Source organism: Rhinopithecus roxellana, chromosome 21 (assembly GCF_007565055.1).
Source record: "Rhinopithecus roxellana isolate Shanxi Qingling chromosome 21, ASM756505v1, whole genome shotgun sequence".
Classification (NCBI taxonomy): domain Eukaryota; kingdom Metazoa; phylum Chordata; class Mammalia; order Primates; family Cercopithecidae; genus Rhinopithecus; species Rhinopithecus roxellana.
In genome coordinates, this window is record NC_044569.1 from 2,440,288 (window position 1) to 2,465,539 (window position 25,252).

At 42.7% G+C, this 25,252-nt stretch overlaps 1 protein-coding gene across 2 annotated transcripts in view; it reads left to right on the forward strand.

Moving 5' to 3' along the window:
- Positions 1 to 12,565: 12,565 nt before the first annotated feature.
- The window catches only part of RIOK3 (RIO kinase 3), a 30,834-nt gene continuing 18,147 nt past the window's right edge, over positions 12,566 to 25,252 (forward strand). The window contains exons 1-6 of one of the 2 annotated variants that reach the window (XM_030926020.1): positions 12,572 to 13,237; positions 21,065 to 21,159; positions 23,108 to 23,223; positions 24,111 to 24,256; positions 24,350 to 24,457; positions 24,661 to 24,770. In XM_030926020.1, the coding sequence (XP_030781880.1) occupies positions 21,157 to 21,159; positions 23,108 to 23,223; positions 24,111 to 24,256; positions 24,350 to 24,457; positions 24,661 to 24,770 (483 nt within the window). In that variant the 5' untranslated portion in view covers positions 12,572 to 13,237; positions 21,065 to 21,156. Of the gene's footprint in view, positions 13,238 to 21,064; positions 21,160 to 23,107; positions 23,224 to 24,110; positions 24,257 to 24,349; positions 24,458 to 24,660; positions 24,771 to 25,252 lie in introns of both variants that reach the window. The other variant, XM_010383236.2, reaches the window with a different exon arrangement.

Sequence of the window (25,252 nt, forward strand, 5' to 3'; positions counted from 1 at the left end):
CGATTACAGGCATAAGCCACTGTGCCCAGCTGAAATCTAGTAGTTCTAATATAAGATTGTAATATTTTGTTATTTAATTTTATTTTAAAGTGTCAGGCCGGGCGCGGTGGCTTAAGCCTGTAATCCCAGCACTTTGGGAGGCCGAGATGGGCGGATCATGAGGTCAGGAGATCGAGACCATCCTGGCTAACACGGTGAAACCCCGTCTCTACTAAAAAAAATACAAAAACTAGCCGGGCGAGGTGGCGGGCGCCTGTAGTCCCAGCTCCTCGGGAGGCTGAGGCAGGAGAATGGCGTAAACCCGGCAGGTGGAGCTTGCAGTGAGCTGAGATCCGGCCACTGCACTCCAGTCCAGGCGACAGAGTGAGACTCTGCCTCAAAGAAAAAAAAAAAAAAAAAAAAAAGTGTCAAAAAATAGGCAGAATGTGAAATTGGTTTCCAATCAAATGCAGAAATGCCAGTCAAGGGGTATGTATAAACGTATGTGATGGAAGATTATTAACATTGTTTCCAGACATGTCTGGAAATTCCAATGGTTTCAAAACAGAGAAGAAATTGGAAAGAAGTTGAGAGACTATATTAATTAGGATATTTTATAGTGTAAGTCAGAGAACTTCAAACACATATTGGCTTAAATAATAAGAATACATTGGTTCATGTAACTGAAAAGTCCAGATAGATAAGGTTTCAAGTATAGTTTGGTCCAGGTATTCAACAATACATGGGGTATCACCAAGAACTTGGGTGACTATGGATCCTGATTTGCCTAAAACACTTCTGATTTATGCTTTTGTCCTAGCATAATTATTAACAGCACCCCTTTCATTCCTACAAGGGTCTTGGTTTGGATGATAAATGGTCACCAACCAAGAACCTAGTTTCTTCCTACTCTTGGCTCTGCTTTCCAGGGCGCCTGGGTTCTCACATGTTTACTGCTGCCAGAGTAACCAGGGTTACTTGTGACTCATTCAGCTTTAGAATAAGAGTGAATTTCTCGGCCGGGCGCGGTGGCTCAAGCCTGTAATCCCAGCACTTTGGGAGGCCGAGACGGGCGGATCACGAGGTCAGGAGTTCAAGACCATCCTGGCGAACATGGTGAAACCCCGTCTCTACTAAAAATACAAAAAACTAGCCGGGCGAGGTGGCGGCGCCTGTAGTCCCAGCTACTCGGGAGGCTGAGGCAGGAGAATGGCGGGAACCCGGGAGGCGGAGCTTGCAGTGAGCTGAGATCCGGCCACTGCACTCCAGCCTGGGCGACAGAGCGAGACTCCGTCTCAAAAAAACAAAAACAAAAACAAAAAAAAACAAAAAAATACTAGACCATCCCAGGACAAATGCCTACCCAGAAACAATCATGTGATACCCTACCTTGTTTTAACCTGAGTGACTCTCTCCTAGCAGAGAGAGAGCCGGACAGACTCCATTTTTAGTTTCTTCACTTGCAGTCCCTTTCACCTCCCTCCCTTAAGGCATACCTAGTGTAAAACTGACTCAAAGCACGTTCAGGAATGCATCTACTGATAAGATATTGAGGCAAGCTGCACCAGCAGCTCCTGGGGCGCGTTCGGTGGATGGCACCCAAAACCCCTGCATTTATCTCTTTGTGATAGTTTAAGCCCCTGCACCTGGAACTGTTTATTTTTTGTAACTGCATTTGTAACCAATTAGTTTTTTAACTTTTTGGCAGTTCTGCTTCTGTAAAAATTGCTTCAGCTAAAATCCCCCCTCCCCTATTTAGACCACGGTATGAAAACAAAACTAGCCCCTTCCTCGGGGCTGAGAGAATTTTGGGCATTAGCTGCCTTTCGGTCGCTGGCTAATAAAGGACTCTTTAATTTGTCTCAAAGTGTGGCATTTCTCTATAACTCGCTTGGTTATAGCAATCACTGTGTCTCAGATAATTTAGACTTTTTTAGTTACAGGATTAAAGTTTACAAAATTATTTAGAGATTGTATAGCCAGCAAATAAAGAACTAATTATTTGTTTTCCCTAAGTAAACTGCTTATCAAACTGTATTATCCAAGCAAGCACCGGATGTATAGTCTCTACATCAAAGGTAAATAAACTTTTGGAAAAGATAAATACAGCTTAAATCAGATAAATAGCATAAAGCATAAATCAGATAAATGAAGAGTTATTTTTCCTTGAAGTTACTTTAGGAAACTTATTTCATAGCTAAATAGTCCTTAAAAAGAAAACTTTTGCCCAGTAGGATTTGCTTGAAATCAATGCTTGGTATTTACCTGAGATTTCTCTGAGCTCTTTCAGCAGAAGAGCAAAATTCAATTCAGGCCTTATTATTTCCTAATCATTGCTTAACTTGTTTTCTTTTACAAATTTTGCGTACCAAGCGGGAACAGCCAGAACAGTGAGTCATGAAAATTGATACTGACATTAGCAGTAAAAGTGCTGAAAGATATTGCCAGAGGTATTGATTTTTCCAAAGCTGTATTATTCTGTTCCACAGAGACTGAGTTAAAACAAAATCAGCAGATTTTACATTGACAAACCATAGCTGTTAATGTAAGATTGAAGTAAACTTTCTATGCACATGAAAATATGTACTTGTATTATTAATTGAGATGTTTGAGACCAAAGGGGCATTATCTTTAATTAATTAATTAATTAATTTTTTGAGACGGAGTCTCACTCTATCACCAGGCTGGAGTACAATGGCACGATCTTGGCTCACTGAAACCTCCATCTCCCTGGTTCAAGCGATTCTCCTGCCTCAGCCTCCCGAGTAGCTGGGACTACAGGCGCCTGCCACCACACCCAGCTAATTTTTTTTTTGTATTTTTTAGGAGACGGGGTTTCACCATGTTGGCCAGGATGGTCTCGATCTCTTTTTTTTTTTTTTTTTTTTTTTTTTGAGATGGAGTCTCGCTCTGTGCCCAGGCTGGAGTGCAGTGGCGCGATCTTGGCTCACTGCAAGCTCCGCCTCCCGGGTTCATGCTATTCTCCTGCATCAGCCTCCCGAGTAGCTGGGACTACAGGCGCCCGCCATCAAGCCCGGCTAATTCTTTTGTATTTTTTTTAGTAGAGACGGGGTTTCACCGTGTTAGCCAGGATGGTCTCGATCTCCTAACCTCGTGATCCACCCGCCTTGGCCTCCCAAAGTGCTGGGATTACAGGCGTGAGCCACCGTGCCCCAGCCATTAATTTATTTTTGATAATATATTCATAAATGCTCAATAAATGTTTATTGAATGAAAAAAGAGGGAAGCTTGGATGAAACAATGACTTGTGGGATTTTTCCCCCACAAATCTTTTTTTAATAATAAATTTTTACAATAGCACACATGCAGAATTCTCAAAAGATGGCAGAAGCAATAGCATACATTTTGAAAATCCTTAAATCACCCTTAAAAAACAGAGCAACTGGCCGGGCGCGGTGGCTCAAGCCTGTAATCCCAGCACTTTGGGAGGCCGAGACGGGCGGATCATGAGGTCAGGAGATCGAGACCATCCTGGCTAATACGGTGAAACCCCGTCTCTACTAAAAAATACAAAAAACTAGCCGGGCGACGAGGCGGGCGCCTGTAGTCCCAGCTACTCGGGAGGCTGAGACAGGAGAATGGCGTAAACCCGGGAGGCGGAGCTTGCAGTGAGCTGAGATCCGGCCACTGCACTCCAGCCTGGGCGGCAGAGCAAGACTCCGTCTCAAAAAAAAAAAAAAAAAAAAAAAAAAACAGAGCAACTGGCCGGGCGCGGTGGCTCAAGCCTGTAATCCCAGCACTTTGGGAGGCCTAGACGGGCGGATCACAAGGTCAGGAGATCGAGACCATCCTGGCTAACACGGTGAAACCCCGTCTCTACTAAAAATACAAAAAACTAGCCGGGCGAGGTGGCGGCGCCTGTAGTCCCAGCTGCTCGGGAGGCTGAGGCAGGAGAATGGCGTGAACCCGGGAGGCAGAGCTTGTAGTGAGCTGAGATTTGGCCACTGCACTCCAGCCTGGGTGACAGAGCGAGACTCCGTCTCAAAAAAAAAATAAATAAAAAATAAAAAACAGAGCAACTATAAATATTTCCTATGAATATAGATGCAAAAATCCCCAACCAAACACTAGCAGAAGGAATTCAGCAACAGGGAAAAGAAATATACAGCTTGGCCAAATGGGACTTATCCCAGGAATGCAACGTTTGTTTAACCTACAAAAACCAATTAATACAATACACAATACCTAATAAAGGATAATTTATTATATTGATACCTAGACATAGATAAGACATTTGACAAAATTCAACACCCCTTCACAATAAAAACATTCAGAAGCTAGAAATAGGAGGTAACTTCCTCAATATATCATACAAGGCTTCTATAAAAAACCACAGCTTAACCTCATAGCTAATGATGAAAGACGGTTTTCCTCCCTAAGATCAGAAGCCAGACTAGAAATAACCACCTTGTCACTTCTATTCAACATTGTGTTGGAGGCTTTAGCCAGGACAATAAGGCAAGAAAAAATAAATAAAAGGCATCCAGGTTTCAAAAGAAGAAATAAAACTATCTCTAATACAGAAGACAAAATTTCATGTATAGAAAACCAGAAAGAATACACTAAAACACTGTTAGGACTGGTAGACGAATCCAGCAGGTTGTAGAATGCAAGATCAATATACAAAAATCGATTATATTTCTATACACTTGCAATGCACAATCTGAAAATAAAACTAAGGAATCAGTTTCATTTAAAATATCATACAAAACAATACTTAGGAAAAATTGGCAGAATGAATGCAAAATTTATTATCTGACAACTATTAAATATTTTTGAAGGGCATTAAAGAGGACCAATTGAATTAACTAATACATAAATAAAACTAAACAGAAAAATATCCCATGCTTACGGATTGGAAGACTGGATATTATTAAGATGACAATAATCCCCAAGTTGATCTACAGATTCAATACAGTCCCAATCAGAATTCTAGCTGGTTTATCTTTCTCTGCAGAAATTAACTGATCCTAAAATTCATACAGAAATTAAAGAGACCCTTTATAGCTAAAAATCTTGAAAGAAAAGAACAAAGTTAAGGGATTCACAATTCTTAATTTCAGAGATTATTACAAAGCTACACTCAAGACAGTATGGTGCTGGCAAAAGGATACACATATAGACCAACGGAATAGAATTGAAATCCCTCACATTTATGGTCAACTGATTTTTGACAAGACAATCCAATGGACAAAGAACAGCACTTTTAAACAAATGATGCTAGAAGCCGGGCACAGTGCTTCACACCTGTAATCTCAGGACTTCGGGAGGCCAAGGCAGGAGAATCACTTGAGCCTAGGAGTTTGAGACCAGCCTTGGCAACATGGTGAAACCCCATTTCTACAAAATATAAAAATAAAAAAGTAGCCAGGTGTGGTGGCGCACACCTCCCAGTTACTCAGGAGGCTGAGGCAAGAGAATTGCTTGAGCCTAAGAGGTCAAGGCTCTTGTGAGCCATGATTGTGCCACTGCACTCCAACCTGGATGACACAGCAAGACTCTGTCTTAAATAAATAAAAATGAATTCCCTTTTGTTTATCCCTTATAGTCAGATCATTATATATCAATTTTAAAAGATACTATGCAGTAAAGGGAGTAAAACAAAATCTTTGTTATTAAAAATGGCAATGGGTTAGATAGGCTTAAGAACTGCTGAGTCCCAGCTGACCCTAACTGAACCATATCTGTAACATTTCATCTAGTAATCTTATGAAACTACTCAGTAGTCACTAAATATACTATGGGCTTTCCTGCCCCTATGCCTAGTCTTAGGCTGTTCTTCCACCCAAACTAGTGTTAAACAGCTTCTCTCCAACCTTCATGACCTACTTTGGTGCCATGCAGCCTTTCCAGATCTCACTACCCCACAATGAATCCTGAAATGTTTGTGTCTATAGCTGTCATTTGGAAATAAATCATGCACTCTTTGAGGCAGAAGTGTTGTATTGTGATTTAATGTTATTGTGTGACTATTGTTCTGTCTCCAAGTGCAATCTCACATTTCTTTGTTTTTCCCAAAGGACTTTGGGGGCTCCTAGGTAGTTAATAGATAGTTGTTAATTGCCTGAAACAGCTATTTGCAGAATAGACTTATTTCAATATTAAAAACTAAGGAGCCTTATTTCTATTCTCTTTAGAGACCAAAGAATCTGCTAGTTCATATGTTTGGGCAGGGCAGATTCTTGAATAGTTTCATTCCTGCTGAGAATCAGTGAGTTTGGCCGGGCGCAGAGGCTCACGCCTATAATCCCTGCACTTTGGGAGGCCAAGGTGGGCGGACCACGAGGTCAGGAGATTGGGACCATCCTGGCTAATACAGTGAAACCCTGTCTGTACTAAAAAAAAAATACACACACAAAAAATTAGCCGGGCGTGGTGGTGGGTGCCTGTAGTCCCAGCTACTCGGGAGGCTGAGGCACGAGAATGGCGTGAACCGGGGAGGCAGAGCTTGCAGTGAGCTGAGATCGCGCCACCACACTCCAGCCTGGGCTACAGAGCAAGACTCCGTCTCAAAAAAAAAAAAAAAAAAAAAAAAAAGAGAGAGAACCAGTGAGTTCATCAGCAGAGAAGACAGGGAGTAGGAGCTGGAGCCAAAGCCTCTAAACATTGTGCTTACTCTGCCTGACAGCAAAATGGCCATTTCCCCATTGAAAGACTCACTATTAAATCACATAGGACTAAATGCTGTTATTGGTAAACCACATTTTTCCTGTTAGCAACATTTGTAAATGTAGAATTTGTAAATATTGTGCATGTCCTTCTATCTTCCTTTTTAAGGAGTACATAGTTGGTGGCATCAGGTATGTACCTTAACAGTCAACAAGCAACCATTAAAATTGTTAAACCACAAGACCCATGGGAACCCATTCCATAACAAGGGATTAATCAGCTTCCCTTGTCGTTACAGCCTGCCCTCCCTACGTCCTTGCCTCATTTAAAACCTAAGTGTCTTCTGGAACTATTCATTTCCCTCCAGGGCAGGGCAGCATTCCTTACTCTCCCCATCGCAGCTCCCAAAATGTTATTCCTGGCCCCTCGGTTGTCAAGTCTCTCAAGTCTCTAACCATTCCATTATCATGACCTCTAAATTTCCTTAACAGCATCATCTACCAATCTCTTGGGTACAATCTACACATTGTCTGAAGACTGTGGCACTGGTACATTCTCTTCCACTGTATCTCAAGTCCTGCCATCTTGCTGGGTAGTTTTAGGGTCCGCGCATATCACCTGTCCAATACACTGACATTTTTATCCTGATCCCTTAAGCTTCCCAACCTTAACCTCACCACCTCTTCATTATGGCTTCCTCTGACCTCGGAATTGCCTGCATCTCCTCTACCTCTAAAAACCTTCAATAGCTCACTATCTCTGTCACTTTTTTAAAAAATTGAGGTGAAATTCACATAACATAAAATTAACATTTTAAAGTGTAAAATTCAGCATTTAGCAGATTCATAATGGTGTGCTGCCACCACCTATATCACCCCTAAAGAAAACCCCATTACGCTTACCGTTGAAGCAGTCATTCCCCATTATCTCCTCCCCACTCATTCCCTAGCAACCTTCAATCTGCTTTCTGTCATTATAAATTCACCTATTCTGGATTTTTCATATAAATGAGTTCATAGAATATGTGGCCTTTATGTCTGACTTCTTTCACTCAGCATCATGTTTTTTTCGATGCTCATCCACATTGTAGCACATATCAGTACTTCAGTCCTGTATTAGCTTGCTAGCACTGCCTTGACACAATACCATAGACAGGGTGACTTATATAACAAGCATCTATTTTCTCATAGTTCTGGAGGTTGGAAGTTCAAGATCAAGGTACTGGCAGGGTTGGGTTCCTCTGAGGCCTCTCTTCTTGGCCCACACATGGTTGCCTCTGGTTGCCTCTTCCCATGGTCATCTCTGTGTGTATGAGTATGGTGCTAGGGTTTCTTCCTCTTTTTATAAGGCCACTAATCATACTAGGGTCCCATCCTGATGGCCTTATTTTAACATAATCACCTGTTCAAAGACCTTATCTCCAAGTATGGTTACATTCTGAGGTACTGGGAGTTAGGACTTCAAATATGAATTTTGTGGGGACACAAAATCAATCCATAACTTTTCCTTTTTATGACTGAATAATATTCCATTGTTTGTATATATCATATTTTGTCTATTTATCCACTAATGGACATTTGGTTTGTTTCTACCTTTTGGCTACCATGAATAATGGTTTTGTAAACATTCACATACAAGTGTTTGGTTATCTGTTTTCAGTTCTTTGGGGGTATATACCTATGAATAGGATTTCTCGGTTATATGATAATTCTATGTTTAACTTTTCGAGGAACTGCCAAACTGTTTTCCACAGCAGAGCACCATTTCACATTCCTACAAGCCATGTCTGAGGGTTCCCATTTCTCCATATCCACACCAACTTAATTCTTTAGCTCCATGTGTCTGTTCTCCCACTGAATTTCTTTACTCCAATGCATCAAAATCTCCTGTCCCTAACTCCCTACATTCCTCCTAATAACCAGCTCCTTTTAAAATTATGCCCAGCTGGGTGCAGTGGCTCACGCCTGTAATCCCAGAATTTTGAGAGGCTGAGGCGGGCAGATCACCTGAGATCAGGAGTTCAAGACAAGCCTGGCCAACATGGTGAAATCTCGCCTCTACTAAAAATACAAAAATTTGCAGGGCGTGGTGGCACGCACCTGTAATCCCAGCTACTCAGGAGGCTGAGGCAGATGAATCACATGAACCTGGGAGGCGGAGGTTGCAGTGAGCCGAGACTGTGCCATTGCACTCCAGCACGGGCGACAGAGTAAGACTCTCTCAAAAACAAACAAACAAACAAACAAACAACAGAAAAAATTACGTCCACAGCCATTATAAACCACATAATTCATTCTGTGTTACATCAGGCTCTCCAACTTTCAGCTATCTAATATAGGAATAACAATATCCACCATAATTGTTTTAAGAATTGGCCAAGAGTGGTGGCTCATACCTGTAATCCCAACACTTTGGAAGACCAAGATAGGAGGATCACTTCAGCCCCGGAGTTCAAGACCAGCCTGAGCAATGTAGCGAGACCCCATCTCTACCAAAAATTTAGAAGTCAGCCAGGCGTGGTGGCATGTGCCTTTACTTCCAGCTATTCAGGAGGCTGAGGTGGGAGGATCACATAAGCCCATGAGTTCCAGGTTGCAGTGAGCTGTCACTCAGCTTGGGTGACAGATGGAGACCCTATCATGAAAACAAAGCAAAACAAAAAGTAGAACCTAATGAGCTAATGTATTTGAAATATTTAAACACATACTAAGCATTTAATAAATGGTAGTTATGATGATGGCTACTAAGTTTTTGTTTTCAGCCCCTATTTTTTCTCATAAACTCTAGACTGACTATTGGCCACTTTCAAACAGCATCCATACAGTTTGTTCATTTGCAAATGTGTATTGAGTGCCTACTATATGCCAGCCACCATATGAGGCACTGGTTTACAATAGTGAACACAATTCCTGCTCTGCTGGGAGGGGGAAAAAAAAACACATAGGCAAATAAATGTGCATTTACAGTTTTTGATAGCTGCTGTGTTCCATAAACAACCTAATTGTGACATGTATAATACAAAATTAATTCTATCATCTTCCCTTCAAACCGGATCTCCAGGCACCGCCTTCCACCCAGTCAACCAATCAAAAAACGGAAGTTATCTCAGACTTCTTGACCTCCATTGAGATGCCTGCCTCCCATCCTGCCCTGCCCCCATCTGGCACTGCCAACATCGGCACCAAAACCCAAGAATCAAATCTTGGAAATAAGAGGAATTGGATCAAAGTTGGAATAAAGAAAGAAAAGGTTTCTGAGACTTGAAATTAGACTGAAGGTATTAACACATTTAAAGACTGTGTCGGCCGGCGCGATGGCTCACATCTGTAATCCCAGAACTTTGAGAGGTCGAGGCAGGCGGGTCACCTGAGGTCGGGAATTCGAGACCAGCCTGGTCAATGTGGCAAAACTCCGTCTCTTAAAAAAAAAAAAAAAAAATTAGCCGGGTGTGGTGGTGGGCACCTGTAATCCCAGCTACTCGGGAGGCTGAGGCCAGAGAATCGCTTGAATTTAGGAGTCGGAGGTTTGCAGTGAGTCGAGATTGTGCCACTGCACTCCAACCTGGGCTACAGAGTGACACTCTGTGTCAAAAAAAAAAAAAAAAATTATTAGCTGGGTGTGGTGGCACATGTCTGTAGTCCCAGTTACTCAGGAGGCTGAGGCAGGAGAATTGCTGCTTGAACCTGGGAGGCGGATGTGGCAGTGAGCCAAGATTGTGCCACTGCACTCCAGCCTGGGTGACAGAGCAAGACTCTGTGTCAAAAACAAAACCAAAAAAGTCTTGGACCTGGTCCTTCCCTGCATTCTCCAACCCATTCTTTCACTTTGTCCCTGTTGAGCCCTGCATCTGACCATGCCAAATCACCTGGTCTTTTCTGAGGTACCCTGAAGACTGCTCCCCTTGTACAGAAGGTCCCGCTCCACCTTACAGCCCATCTCACCAATGCCTGGTCATCTTGTGAGGCTGAGATCAAGTGTCATCTATTCTAAGGAATCCTTCCTGACATCTGGGTAGATCTGACCTCTTCCGGCCAGGCGCGGTGGCTCACGCCTGTAACACCAGCACTTTGGGAGGCCAATGTGGGCGGATCACGAGGTCAGGAGCTGGAAACCAGTCTGTCCAACATGGTGAAACACCGTCTCTACTAAAAATACAACAATTAGCCAGGCTCAGTGGCACGCGCCTATAGTCCCAGCTACTTGAAAGGTTGAGGCGGAAGAATCGCTTGAACCCAGGAGGCGGAGGTTGCAGTGAGCCTAGATCACGCCACTGCACTCCAGCCTGACGACAGAGCGAGACTCCGTTTCAAAAAGAAAAGAAAAGAAAAAAGTTAAAAAAAAAAATCTGGCCGGGCGCGGTGGCTCAAGCCTGTAATCCCAGCACTTTGGGGGGCCGAGACGGGCGGATCACGAGGTCAGGAGTTCGAGACCATCCTGGCTAACACGGTGAAACCCCGTCTCTACTAAAAAATACAAAAAAAGCTAGCCGGGCGAGGTGGCGGGCGCCTGTAGTCCCAGCTACTCGGGAGGCTGAGGCAGGAGAATGGCGTAAACCCGGGAGGCGGAGCTTGCCGTGAGCTGAGATCCGGCCACTGAACTCCAGCCTGGGCGACAGAGCGAGACTCCGTCTCAAAAAAAAAAAAAAAAAAAAAAAAAAAAAAAAAAAAAAAAAAAAAATCTGACCTCTTTCTCCTTTACATTCAAAACAAAACAAAATTCAGATTCCTAGTTTTATTTTCGACTTCCTGTCCTTTTCTGATATATCCCCCAAATAGTCTCTCACTGGTACATTTTTGTCATACACTGCATCTCAGCTTTTCTTTCCGGTCTGCTCTTTTCCTTTTAATCTTTTTTTTTTTTTTTTTTTTTTTTTTTTTGAGATGGAGTCTCGCTCTGTTGCCCAGGTTGGAGTGCAGTGGCATGGTCTCAGCTAATTGCAACCTTCACCTCCCAGGGTCAAGTGATTCTCCTGCCTCAGCCTTCTGAGTAGCTGGCATTACAAGTGTGTGCCATCACACCCGGCTGATTTTTGTATTTTTGGTAGAGACGGGGTTTCACCATGTTGGCCAGGCTGGTCTCAAACTCCTGACCTCAGGTGATCCACCCGCCTTGGTCTCCCAAAGTGCTGGGATTACAGGCATGAGCCACCACGCCCAGGCCTCTCCTATTTTTTCCTAACCAGAATTGAGAAGTCCATTTCTATTAATAGTTACACCCTTTTTTCTTCAACTACTTATCCTCCAATTACAATCCTTTGAACACTAAGAAGGAACACAATTTCCACACACATTCACATATATAGGCAACACTTGCCAAGCACACGTCTGTACCCTATCATATGGCTAAAGTTTGCCTTACTGCAATAGGAGTGTTTGGAGGATTCAGAACATGTTTTCACCTGGAATGGAAAGGAGGCAAAGATTGCATGCTAATGGAAATCATTAAGATCAGTAACCCAGAGCTCTCAAGTATGGACAGAGATACTGACTCGGAACTGAGATTTAGGGAAAAGAGTTATTCAGTACCTATTTCTAGTATGTTTGAACATACAACATATAGACAGTGTATTGTTTATAGTCGAAATATAATGTACAACTAGTCCAGTTCCCAAACCGATTGTCTGGGTTCACCCCTTATTAGCTTTGCCACTTGTTATCTGTGTGACCTCAACTAAATTACTTTACCTCTCTATGCCTCAGTTTCAATATCAGTAAAATAGAGATAATGACAGAATTTAGCTCTCAGGGTAATTCTGAGGACTAAAAAGTTCATGAAAGATTTGAAGAGTGCATTGATATACCAAGTGAAATGCGATGCTTAGTTATCTTTTAAATGGTCATTTTATTAGAATCTCTGTACAAAATACAGAATCAAAACTTTCATTATGCAGTCTTATTTTTGTTCACTGTTACATAACACATTTTACACATTTTCCGCATTCCACGCCCCGCCCCCCAACAACCACCACCACAAACTCCGACCGTCCTCTCCAGGCCTTTTCCCTCTATAAACCTGCCATTTTCTGTCTCCCAAGTCATCCCAGTTTAGAACTGCTCCAGGAAATAATGAATGAACAGAGAAAGCCTAGTTTATTTATTTACAATCCACCAGTCTAATCTAGTTTAGATCCAGCTGCAGTCTCGGGGTGCCAAGGAGGAAAGGAGATGGCAGTGCGGGGACAGGGCAGAGCCTGGGCCAATGGAAGCCACACCCAGTTCTTGCCATGCCCTGCCCGACATAGGCAACGTGACCCCAAGCGACAGCCAGCTGATCCTTGCTTCCCCGAGCCCGGCGGTCAGCGGCAGGAAGTAGCCCTCCCGGGGGCGGGGAAAGAAGCCTTAAGGAGGAGCTAGGGGCGTGTGGCCAATTGCAAGCGACTGTCCTAGCGAAGAGGGCGGAAGAGGAGAGATTCAGTTCCGGACGCGGCCGCCGCCGTCGCCGCCATCTGTCACCTCCGCTCCGGCATCAGCAGCCAGTTGTCCCTGCCCCGCCTGTCGCCTCGGCGGAGCCTGCTTCCCATCTTGCCACCTCTCTGCTCTGTTCTTGTCTCTGCCTTCATCCCCGAATGGATCTGGTAGGAGTGGCATCGCCTGAGCCCGGGCCGGCAGCGGCTTGGGGACCCAGCAAGGTAAGTGGCAGAGGAGGCTGGAGTACTTGCCTTGGTCACACGGGCTGGTTCTCTCGGAAGGCTCGGAAAGGGCGGCTTCGTGGGCGACTCGGGAAGTTCTGGGGCGGGACCCCGCCGACCTTGGCAAGGGGGCACTGGCCGCGGGGGTGCCGGGGTGGGGATGGAGGGAGCGGAAAGAGGGGCGGAGGGCGGCTGAATCTCCCAAATGCCACCTTGAGTGGTTAAGGCTCTCTATTTCTTCAGCGTACTTTCTGTGTCACCGTAGCATGTATTTGAGCAGTACTGGCTTACACACGCTGATAGTGGAGGGGAAACAAGCACGATCTTGTTTTTCACGGGCCAAGTGAGTCAGCCGAATACACAGCTAGCCAGACAGAAAGTTGGTTTAGGGAGCTGTTTACTTAATTTGTCAAGTGTGGTTATCCCAGTTCGGAAATTTCTTGTTTTTGAAGTAGTAAAAGATAAAACCCAGGCGCACCCTCCTCCCTCGACGCTAATATTCATGTGCACGCCACGGACTGTAAAGTGGTTATGAATTTCATGATCTGCGTAAGCTTTGACGTTTAAACTTTTTCATAGAATGGCAAACTAAAGACCTTTATTTCACATTTGCTTTCTGGTTTCCAGGCAGGTCTTTTTCATGATACTCTGATTATATGGATGAAAATACTTTTCTGCCACTTTATGGAGGGTCTGCTTGAGAGCGGAGTGCTTCCATTGGGATTTTTTGTTCCACAAATTAAGGTCGTGAAGGAGTCTAGCTTTTTTAGCTTCATAATTGTTCTTTACATGCTAACACAGAATATTTGTTCCCATTTAAAAGGTCACCTGTGAAACTTATTAGATCTTCAGGCTAGGTCTTAACAGGAAAAGGGGTCAATAATTAGCTATTAAGTAAAGGAAAGTTAATTTTATAAAAGTTCTCATACAACTGTTGGAAGAATCTGAGATACTGCATTGACAAATGTGGTTACCATCTGCATGTTATTTTGTGTATTTTTCCTTAAAGCCTTGTTTACAAGGTCAAGATTAGTAGACATAAAAGGATGAAATCAGTAGACAGACTAGTATTATAAATATATACTTTGTATGTTAAAGTCCTTCAGTTAAGCATTGGTAAAGGCTGATAAAAATGTCAAATGAGACAAACTGTATTCAGAATACATCCTAATCTCAGAACAAATTTCACTTACAAAACTAATTCAGTAATAAAATATTTAACAGTCATATTTTTATTTAAGTGTACATTGTCAGAACTATACAATTCCATTTTCATTGTGCAACAAAAATGCTTCTGGGATTTCTAGATGCTGTCTATTGGGAGGACAGTGTTTTGAAAGGCAAAACAATTAGAAACAGGCTGAAAGTACTTTCTTTTTTTTTTTTTTTTTTTTTTTTTGAGACGGAGTCTTGCTCTGCCGCCCAGGCTGGAGTGCAGTGGCCGGATCTCAGCTCACTGCAAGCTCCGCCTCCCGGGTTCACGCCATTCTCCTGTCTCAGCCTCCCGAGTAGCTGGGACTACAGGCGCCCGCCTCGTCGCCCGGCTAGTTTTTTGTATTTTTTAGTAGAGACGGGGTTTCATCGTATTAGCCAGGATGGTCTCGATCTCCTGACCTCATGATCCGCCCGTCTCGGCCTCCCAAAGTGCTGGGATTACAGGCTTGAGCCACCGCGCCCGGCCGAAAGTACTTTCATTAATCCTTTTTTTCTCTAACCTTTTGGAAAACCAAAGTGACAGAAGCCTACATGGAGGAGGTGAAGATTTGAGGAGGGTTTTGAAAAATGGAAGGATTCTCAAAACTTTTTAGTCAGTACTTTTTTCTTTCTTTCCTTCCTCCTTCTTTCCTTTCCTTCCTTTCTTTTTCTCTCCCCTCCTCTTCCCCCTCCCCGCTCCTCTCCCCTCCTCCCTCCCCTCCCCTCTTTCATTTGAGATGGAGAGGTGCTCTATCGCCCAGGCTGGAGTACTGTGGTTTGCTCCCAGCTCACTGCAACCTCTGCCTCCCGGGTTCAAGCAATTCTTGTGACTCAGCCTCCTGAGTAGCTGGAATTACAGGCACCCACCACCACGCCCAGCTAATTTTTGTATTTTTAGTAGAGACGGGATTTCACCGTATTGGCAAGGCTGGTCTCGAACTCCTGACCTCAAGTGATCCATGCGCCTCGGCCTCGCAAACTGCTAGGATTACAGGCGTGAGCCACCATGCCCAGCCTCTTCCTTTTTCTTTTCTTTTGTTTTTCTTTTTGAGACAGAGTCTTACTCTGTCACCCAGGCTGGAGTGCAGTGTTGCGATCTTGGCTCACTGCAAGCTCCACCTCCCAAGTTCAAGCTATTCTCCTGCCTCAGCCTCCCGAGTAGCTGAGATTACAGGCGCCCGCCACCACGCCTGGCTAATTTTTTGTATTTTTAGTAGAGACGGGTTTCACTGTGTTAGCCAGGATGGTCTCGATCTCCTAACCTTGTGATACGCCTGCCTCGGCCTCTTTCTTTTTAAATTGAGACAGGGTCTCACTCTGTCACCCAGGCTGGAGTGCAGTGGCATAATCACAGTTCACACTGCACCTTGACCTGGCAGGCTCAAACAATCCTCCCACCTCGGCCTCCTGATTAGCTGGGACTACAGGCCAGTGCCACCACACTTAGCTAATTTTTGTTTTTTGTTTTTTTTGAGACAGAGTCTCGCTCTGTCACCAGGCTGGAGAGCAGTGGTACGATCTTGGCTCACTGCAACCTCCACCTCCTGGGTTCAAGCAATTCTTCTGCCTCAGCCTCCTGAGTAGCTGGGACTACAGGTGCGTGCCACCATGCCCAATTAATTTTTGTATTTTTAGTAGAGATGGAGTTTTACCATGTTGGCCAAGATGGTCTCGATCTCTTGATCTTGTGATCTTCCTGCCTTGGCCTCCCAAAGTGCTGGGATTACAGGTGTGAGCCACTGTGCCCGGCCAATTTTTGTGTTTTTTTGTAGAGATCGGATTTCACCATGTTGCCTAGGCTGGTCTTGAACTCCTGGGCTCAAGTAGTACCCCACCCCCTTCCACCTGGCCTCTCAAAATGTTAGGATTACAGGTGTGAGCCACCATGCCTGGCCCGGGCTTCTTTATACTCTTAAAAATTGAGGACCCCAAATGTCTTTTGTTTACATTGATTATATCAACTGATATTTATCATATCTTAAATTAAAACTGAGAAATAGAAAAATTTTAAGTCATTTAAAAGTCATGCTAGTCTGATGCTAGTGGGTTACCAGAACTTATTAACTTTGGTGTCACTAAAGTTGATATACAACCTCCCCACTGCTAAATTTAGCTGGCTTAAAAAAAAGAAGTCATATGTTAACATAAATAACATTTTTATATTTAAAGAAAACTTAGAAAAATAGATTAGAACATATGAGAAAAATAGAAAAAGAAAACAAACAAAAAAATAGAGTTGAGATCTTACTGTGTTGCTCAGGCTGGTCTGGAACTTGTGACCTCAAGCAATCTTCCCACTTTGGCTTCCCAAAGTGCTAGCATTACAGGTGTGAACCACCACACCTGGCCAAAAGAAAACTATATCTGAAAACAAAAATTAGTGAACAGTATTTTATATGTTTGCAAATCTCTAACATCTGACTTATTATCTGGATTCTTCTGTCTTCTTTTTTCATTCAACCTGCTGTGAGGTTGAAGTATTTGAAGAAAATCCATCCTCACAGCTAAGTAGATTGTAGCAGATATAAGTGAAGACGGGTAATAAGAGCATAGTAGAAATACTGAGAACAAACTGGGTTAATCTCTACAAATGCATTTGTATCTTAAATCTACTCTTTAGAAAATTTTAGAAAACACCAGAATACCAAGCACACATTCCATTAGCCATCAGTGATGATGTCATCACATCTGATGTAGACTCTGGAAAACTCCACACTCTTGGGGGAATGAGAGTTAAAAAGACAAATAATGTATTATTACTATTATGAAAATGTTGACATCATAGACCCTCTGAATGGGTCTTGGGGATCCTTCTCTCAGAGTACCAGGGTGCAAGTTACAAAATGCCTAACTACTATTGTGGACAAAGAATTTTAGGGGATATTCCAAGAAGGGAGGATTGGCAAACTGTAAGCAAAAGTGAGGAAGTGTGTAGCTCTGTTGATAGAGAGTTGTAAAAAAAAAAAAAAAAAAAAAAATTCGCAGTACACCTCAAAACTGTCAAAGTTATCAAAAACAAGGAAACTCTGAGAAACTCAACAGCCTAAGAGGCGCTTAAGGAGACGTGGCAACTAAATGTAATGTGGTATTCTGAATGGGATCCTGGAACAGAAAAAGGATGTTAGAGAAAAACTGAGGAAATCTGAGTAGAGTATGGACTTAGTTAATAATAAAATGTATCAATATTGGTTCACGAATTGTGACAAATGTAGAATACTAATAAGGTGTTAATAAGATAAACTACTGAGTATAGTATTTGGGAACTCTGTACTATCTTGGCAGTTTTTTTTCTGTAAAAGTAAGACTGTTCTAAAACCAAAAAAATTTTAAAAAATGGATTAGTGTTGTTATGTAGTCCCAGATTATTTTTTTCAAAGACACTTGTCTTGAGTTGAAAAATTACTTACTTAAATATTCTACTTAGATTATGTCTTCTGGCTGTATGATTAGAAAGGGCACCTTCCTGTAGGTTACATTTCTCTTGACTTGCTTCCAGTAGAGGACTGAATTTTTGTTACTGTGTGCCTGTTTCATGTTTGCTGGTTTTCTTTTATGTATTTATTTATTTTGGAGACAGAGTCTCACTCTGCCGCCCAGGCTGGAGTGCAGTGGCGCAATCTTGGCTCACTGCAACCTCCGCCCCTGGGCTCAGGCAATTCTCGTGCCTCAGTCTCCAGAGTAGCTGAGACTACAAGTGTGCATCACCATGCCTGGCTTATTTTTTTTTTTTTTTTTTTTTTGTATTTTAGTAGAAACGGGGTTTCACTATGTTGCCCAGGCTAGTCTTGAACTCCTGAGCTCAAGCAATCGGCCCGCCTCAGCCTCCCAAAGTTTTGTATTACAGGCGTGAACCACTGCGCCCAGCTGCCGTTTTAAATTTTACTTGATTCTTCACCCATAATTGTCTGCAGGAAACCTTTAAAAAAAACAATGATACAAGCAGCGAAGGTCATATCTTTAGGAAGTGGAAGGAAAGAGAGATGATTCCCCACTAATGTGCAGCCAGCCAGGTGGGGGAGCATGCGGTAGTAGTGAAGAACCCCAAGGAACAGAGTTCAGTGGGGGTGGTTTTGCAAAGGAGAGGAAAACAGGGTGGGTCTTAGGGTTATTTAGCAATAGGAAAGAAGGAACCAAGAGGCTGGTGAAAAGCTTGATGGATGTCCTTTGAAGAAGAATTGCTGACTGGAAAGGATTGTATGAGGCATCCCATCAGATTGTGACACTATAGGGAGTTTGTGTTGATGAGTGGAATAGTAGGAAATGACTTTGGATAGCTAGGACGGAGCAAGATTATGGAGGGCATTTCCCCCATCTCGTTAGCTTTTTTACAAAGAGCGGTTTACTGAAGAGTCACAGATGACAGAGGATTCCCTTACATACCACCTATGGTATCTGTTCATAGGAGGAGCCTGCAGTAAATTTTCTGAGCACTTGGGATAGCAAACTTCTTGTGCCTATAGGGAAAACCCAGGGGGTCTTCTCCCGACCCCAGAAGCTGTCCCTCTCACAGCCTGGAAAAAGTGGATGGAGGGCTTTTAATTGTTGGCTTGAAGAGTTTGGGTTTGATTTCAAAGTATGGGAGTGGCAGCCTTTCTGAAATCTTTACTTATTTACCTCACCCAAGGAAGTTGCCTCAGTGTGAGGTGGACCACTTGAGCTAGTACAGGGTAGTATAGTCTCTAGAGTCTAGGGTCAGTAGGAGTGGACAGCGAGGATGCTTTGGTGCGGTTTGAGGTCTCTACATGTTTCCCTTTCTGATTCAGTGTATCTGTGAGTAGGTCGATCTCTGCCTCAAAATAACAAAATTCCTGCCTGTCATGTTTGCCTCTTCTGACAGAGTGTCAGCTAATACTTGAATACCTTAGCAGAATTAATTAACAGATGGCAACAGACTTGAAGCCTCTGAAGTGGGCAGGCAAAAGGGCAGCCTTTCCAAGATGGGGGAAGGACATTAGATTAGTAAGGATGTAGAAAGACATCAGACTTCTGCAGCCAATCGCTCCAGTGTTTTCTTTTGGCACATACTGCTCAGGAAATACTGGAATGTCTTTATATCCAAAGCTCTATGCTGGGCTCTGAGGGTGGATAAGAAGTGTCTACCCTTCAAGACGCTCATGCTCCATTGTGGCTAATGCACGAGCTCTAATACAGTGATGAGTTCTGCATGAACAGTGTTTGCAGACTGCTATGGGAGCACAAAGGAAAGGGTCCAGCTCTGGTAACACTGAGACAGCCTTGTAGAGGAGGCGACATTTAGTTGGTGTAAATAAAGAAGGAAGAAAAACCAATGGTAGAGAAAGGAATGTGTGAAGGCATGCAGTGGGGAAAGTATGCCATCTTTTTTGTTTGTTTTTGAGACAGGCTCACTCCGTCGCCCAGGCTGGAGTGAAGTGGCGGGATCTCAGCTTGCTGCAACCTCTGCCTCCTGGGTTCAAGCGATTTTCCTGCCTCAGCCTCCTGAGTAACTGGAACTACGGGCACCCGCCACCATGCCTGTAGTGTAAATTAGGATAAAAAATACTAATTTTTATATTTTTAGTAGAGACGGGATTTCTCCATGTTGACCAGACTTGTCTCGAACTCCTGACCTCAGGTGATTCGCCTGCCATGGCCTCTCAAAGTGCTGGGATTACAGGCGTGAGCCACTGCACATGGCCTAAGTATGCCATCTTTGGCATACAGTTAGTGTCACTAGAGTGTAGGATGGAAGAGGGTTGAGATTGGACAGATAAATCAGGGCAAGTTGGGCATCCCTTGCTGAGGAATTTGGATTTTATTTATTTAGAGACAGGGTCTTACTCTGTCACCCAGGCTGGAGTGCAGTGGCACAATCATAGGACTCAAATGATCCTCCTCCTACTTCAGCCTCCTGAGTAGCTGGGACTGCAGGCATTTGCCACTGTGCCCGGCAGTTTTTAAATTTTTTTGTAGAGATGATATCTTGCCATGTTGCCTAGGGTGGGGAATTTGGATTTTGTATTGCAGATAGTAGGGCAGTTTGCTTCACACATTCCAGGGTGAGGGGATAGGGAAGCTGTATAGCAAAATGCTAAGAGTGCAGCCTGGCATCGCCTTGGTTCAGAGCTTGGTACTTCCATGTATGATGTTATCTTGGGTTAAAAGAAAAGCCTTTATGTATCTCAGTTTTAAAATCCATAAAATGGGGATGGATTGAAGAGTTTGGGTTTGATTTCAAAGTATGGGAGTGGCAGCCTTTCTGAAATCTTTACTTATTTACCTCACCCAAGGAAGTTGCCTCAGTGTGAGGTGGACATCGTTGTCCACTCAATTGTTGTGTGATTTAAGTAATCTATGTAAGTTTTGTGTATTTAACCAAATTACTTAAATATAGTGAATATTCAGATATTGTCTGTTATGCAACTGTTAGTCATTGCCAAATGTGATTGAAAATTCTGAGTTAAACAGTCACCTGCCTTTTGGAGCCTGGACTTTGAAACTGATCAGATGAAACATTTCTAGGCTAAACAGCATTGTATCTTCTACCTAGAGGATACAGAAGGAACTCAGCAGAGTCATGAGGCCAAAAAATTAGCTATGTTCTCCAGATGATAGAAAGCTTCAAGATTCTAGACTTTAAAATCCTTACCAAGAGAGTTCTCCACTCAATTACAGAGTGAATGAAAGTCACACCAGACCTTCAGGAAGCCTCTTCATCTCTCCCAAGTCTGGCTTTACGGAAGGCTGGAACAGTTCTGCGATAGTGTATGGTAGGTATGTGCTAGGTGCCAGGTGTATTTCCTCAATCTCAGGGTGAGACTAGATAAAACTTGATTCTCATTCACTCAGGCATAAATATAGTTATCATTTGTCACCCTTAGGTGCTCCACCCAAATAGCCTGAGCTAAGTAAATTCCTGAATGTCAGTACTGTGGAACCTGAACAAAGGTCACTTGCCCAGTTGTCTCTGAGTGTCATGCAGTAGGCCTTTAGACCAACTAGAGGGCCTACACTGGCTGAACTTGATCAAATAATTTTGTGGCTAAAACAGATATCATTTTATGCTATATTCTAAATTAGATACTCAGTAGTAGTTAAGGAATGGGTTTGGACTTTATCCTAAAAGCAATGGGAAATAATAAAAGAGATTTTGAGTAAGGAGATGGAACCCATCACATCTGCATTTTAGAACAATTACTGTATTACAGTGTGGAGAATGGAAACTACCAAGACTGAGAGCAGAAAGATTCGTCAGGATGCTCTGAAAGTAACCCAGCGAATGGGATACCTTGGAGTAGAGTTATAGAAGAGGGATGGAAAGAGCTGGGCAAGTTCAGGAGATGCTTAGGCATCTTACTCAATATTGAAGGTCTTAATCAGTAGGCTATAAAATGTAATCATTTGCTGCTGCTAAGTAAAGCATCTTGCCCCCTCAAAAATTATGAATTTGAAATAAAACCTGCAGTTTGATTTCAAGAAGGCTGAGGCAGGAGTGTGTCACTGAGGAAGGTCAACTGGATCTGACAGAATATTACTGTGTGTATTGGTATTGTTTTAAGAGCCTGTTTCTCAGCTTCTAAAGTTCAGAAATAAAATTTTGGGGCTAGGCTTGGTGGCTCACACCTATAATCTCAGCACTTTGGGAGGCTGAGGCAGGCAGATCACCTGAGGTTAGGAGTTCGAGACCAGCCTGGACAACATGGCAAAACCCTATCTCTACTAAAAATACAAAAGTTAGCTGGGCATGGTAGCTCACGCCTATAAACCCAGCTACTCAGAAGGCTGAGGCAGGAGAATCGCTTGAACCCGGGGAGGTGGAGGTTGCAGTGAGCTGAGATCCTGCCACTGCACTCCAGCCTGGGCGACAGAGGAAACTGTCTCCAAAAAAAAAAAAAAAAGAAATAAAATAAAAAATAAAATTTTTGTTGTTTGTTCTTGCTTTTTGTGTGTGTGTGTGGCAGGGGGTCTCATTCTGTTGCCCAGGCTAGAGTGCAGTGGCATCATCTCTACTCACTACAACCTCAACCTCCCAGGTTCAAGTGATTCTCCTGCCTCAGCCTCCTGAATAGCTGGGACTACAGGCACGCACCACTACACCCCACTAATTGTTTGTCTTTTTGGTAGAGATGGGGTTTCACCATGTTGGCCAGGCTGGTCTCAAACTCCTGACCTCAGGTTATCCACCCGCACTTGGCCTGTTCTTGTTTTTGTCTTAGTATATCCTAAGATGTTTTGAGAGGGGCTGACTAATTTGTACACTTAGATGACTCAATGCTTACATTAGAATGAGATATAACTTTCCATTAGGCTTCAAATTGTGCTAGTTGGTATAGTCTATTCCTATAGGAAAATCTACTTGAGAAATCAGATTATAAGCAGAAAGTAGCTTGGTGAGCAAGGATTGGAACAAGAGGAATTACATGAACTCATGAGCTAGTGGGGGGATGCCAGTGGGCCTGAAGCTTCCCCTCAGCTTTAAGGATATACCTACTTAGCAGGCTAAAAAGTGCTTTTGGCTATTTTAGTTTACATATATCCTTGACTAAATTTGACCTGGGAGGTATTTTTACTTTTGAGATGATATCTGCAAATAGCTAGTTATTCATTTCTGGTTTTTAACTACATAGTTTAATTCTCAAAATATAACATTATTTGTAAAATGAGAGGTGCTTTATTTCATTATGATGAGTTGAGCTGTTCTTTTTTCTTTTTTGGTAGTGTCCATGGGCTATCCCTCAGAATACGATATCTTGTTCGTTGGCTGATGTAATGAGTGAACAGCTGGCCAAAGAATTGCAGTTAGAAGAAGAAGCTGCCGTTTTTCCTGAAGTTGCGTAAGTAAAATTCACAAAGTACTTTATCTAGCAACTTATAGCAGAGTTTTAGGATTTGATGAGTAATTGTCATGACAAGTGGTTTGGAAAAAGCAGGGCAGAAGAAAGCACCATGTTGAGAGTCCACTGATATTTGAATTTTAGTCCTGATGTTGCATTGGTTTTCATTATTATCTTGGACAAACCACTGTGTCTGTGAGTTTGAGTTATATCATGTTAATGCCGCAGTTGAACTAGATGAGGTACAGTTTTGATCAAGTGTTTTTAGTTTATCTTTTCATGAATATTTACCTGTTCTTTCATTATGGATGAATGAAACATCCAGACTTTTTTTTTTTTTGGAGATGGAGTTTCGCTCTTGTTGCCCAGGCTGGAGTGCAGTGGCACAATCTTGGCTCACCGCAACCTCTGTCTCCCGGGTTCAAGCAATTCTCCTGCCTCTCGAGTAACTGGGATTACAGGCATGTGCCACCATGCCTGGCTAATTTTGTATTTTTAGTAGAGACAGGGTTTCTCCATGTTGGTCAGGCTGGTCTCGAACTCCCAACCTCAGGTGATCCACCAGCCTCAGCCTCCCAAACTGCTGGGATTACAGGCATGAGCCACTGCTCCCGGCCTCAGATTTTCATTCAGAACAAATAAATTCTAGGTCTCAGTGTGGATTTTGTTATAGAACCTTTAGCTTTCTCTCCTAGCTCTCTTAACCCTAGTTGGTACTCCCACAGGTGCATGCCATTGGTCTTAAGCCTAGCTGTGCAGGAGAAGGTGAATGGTTTGATAGAGTTCTTTGAATTTTAACATGGAAAAGGCACCTCCTACTCTGATAATTGGCAACCTCTGTTTACTTAAGCACATTATATTAGTTTATATTGCTTTATTTTGAATAGCGTTGCTGAAGGACCATTTATTACTGGAGAAAACATTGATACTTCCAGTGACCTTATGCTGGCTCAGATGCTACAGATGGAATATGACAGAGAATATGATGCACAGCTTAGGCGTGAAGAAAAAAAATTCAATGGAGATAGCAAAGGTACTATAACCTTATTGTGACAGCTCCACTGAGTGGTAGAAAACACTCATAATGTGCTCCTAAGTAAATCTTCAACTATTTTTGCTTTTTAAGTTTCCATTTCCTTTGAAAATTATCGAAAAGTGCATCCTTATGAAGACAGCGATAGCTCTGAAGATGAAGTTGACTGGCAGGATACTCGTGATGATCCCTACAGACCAGGTACCAAAGCTTTTACTTTCTGGGGGCAGCAGAATAGGGGTATAGGAAGACTAATCTTTTCAATTAACTCTTACTTTTATATTTTTCTTTGAATTTCATTTGGTAATTTACTCTTAGATTCAAATGTCTTTTCAGACAATGTTGAATGCAGCAATGTAGTCTTTGCTATTTTTATATGCCTGGCTTGTTTCAATTGCCTTTAGCAAAACCGGTTCCCACTCCTAAAAAGGGCTTTATTGGAAAAGGGAAAGGTATCACCACCAAACATGATGAAGTTGTGTGTGGGAGAAAGAACACGGCAAGAATGGAAAATGTAAGTTACAGAAAGCATCTGTCTCTGAATTTAGAGTTTTGCTTGAATACCTTTTACAATATAACATCTTAGACTTCTAAAAATATCTTTCTTTCTAAAGATGTTTTTAGATAACAATATAGCAATATCATGAACACTGAGACATTAATGAAAATATAAAGTACCTCAGAATAAAATTCCATAACAGTGTTGAAAAACTATTTTGACTCACATTGATTCTAAAATTAATAAGTAGTTATTATGAAAATAACATTTATTCTTCATCATATTTGTATAAAATAGCATCCCTACCCAAAAAACAGATAATGGTGGTGATTGGGGAATATGAGTGGGAGGGAGAAATACTTCTCATCATATACTTTTTTGTGCATTTTGAATTTATTATCTTGTGCCTGAACTACCTGTGTAAAATCAGAAGTAAAGTGTAATTTTAAAAAATAGCATTCTAGGCTGGGCATGGAGGCTCACACCTGTAAGCCCAG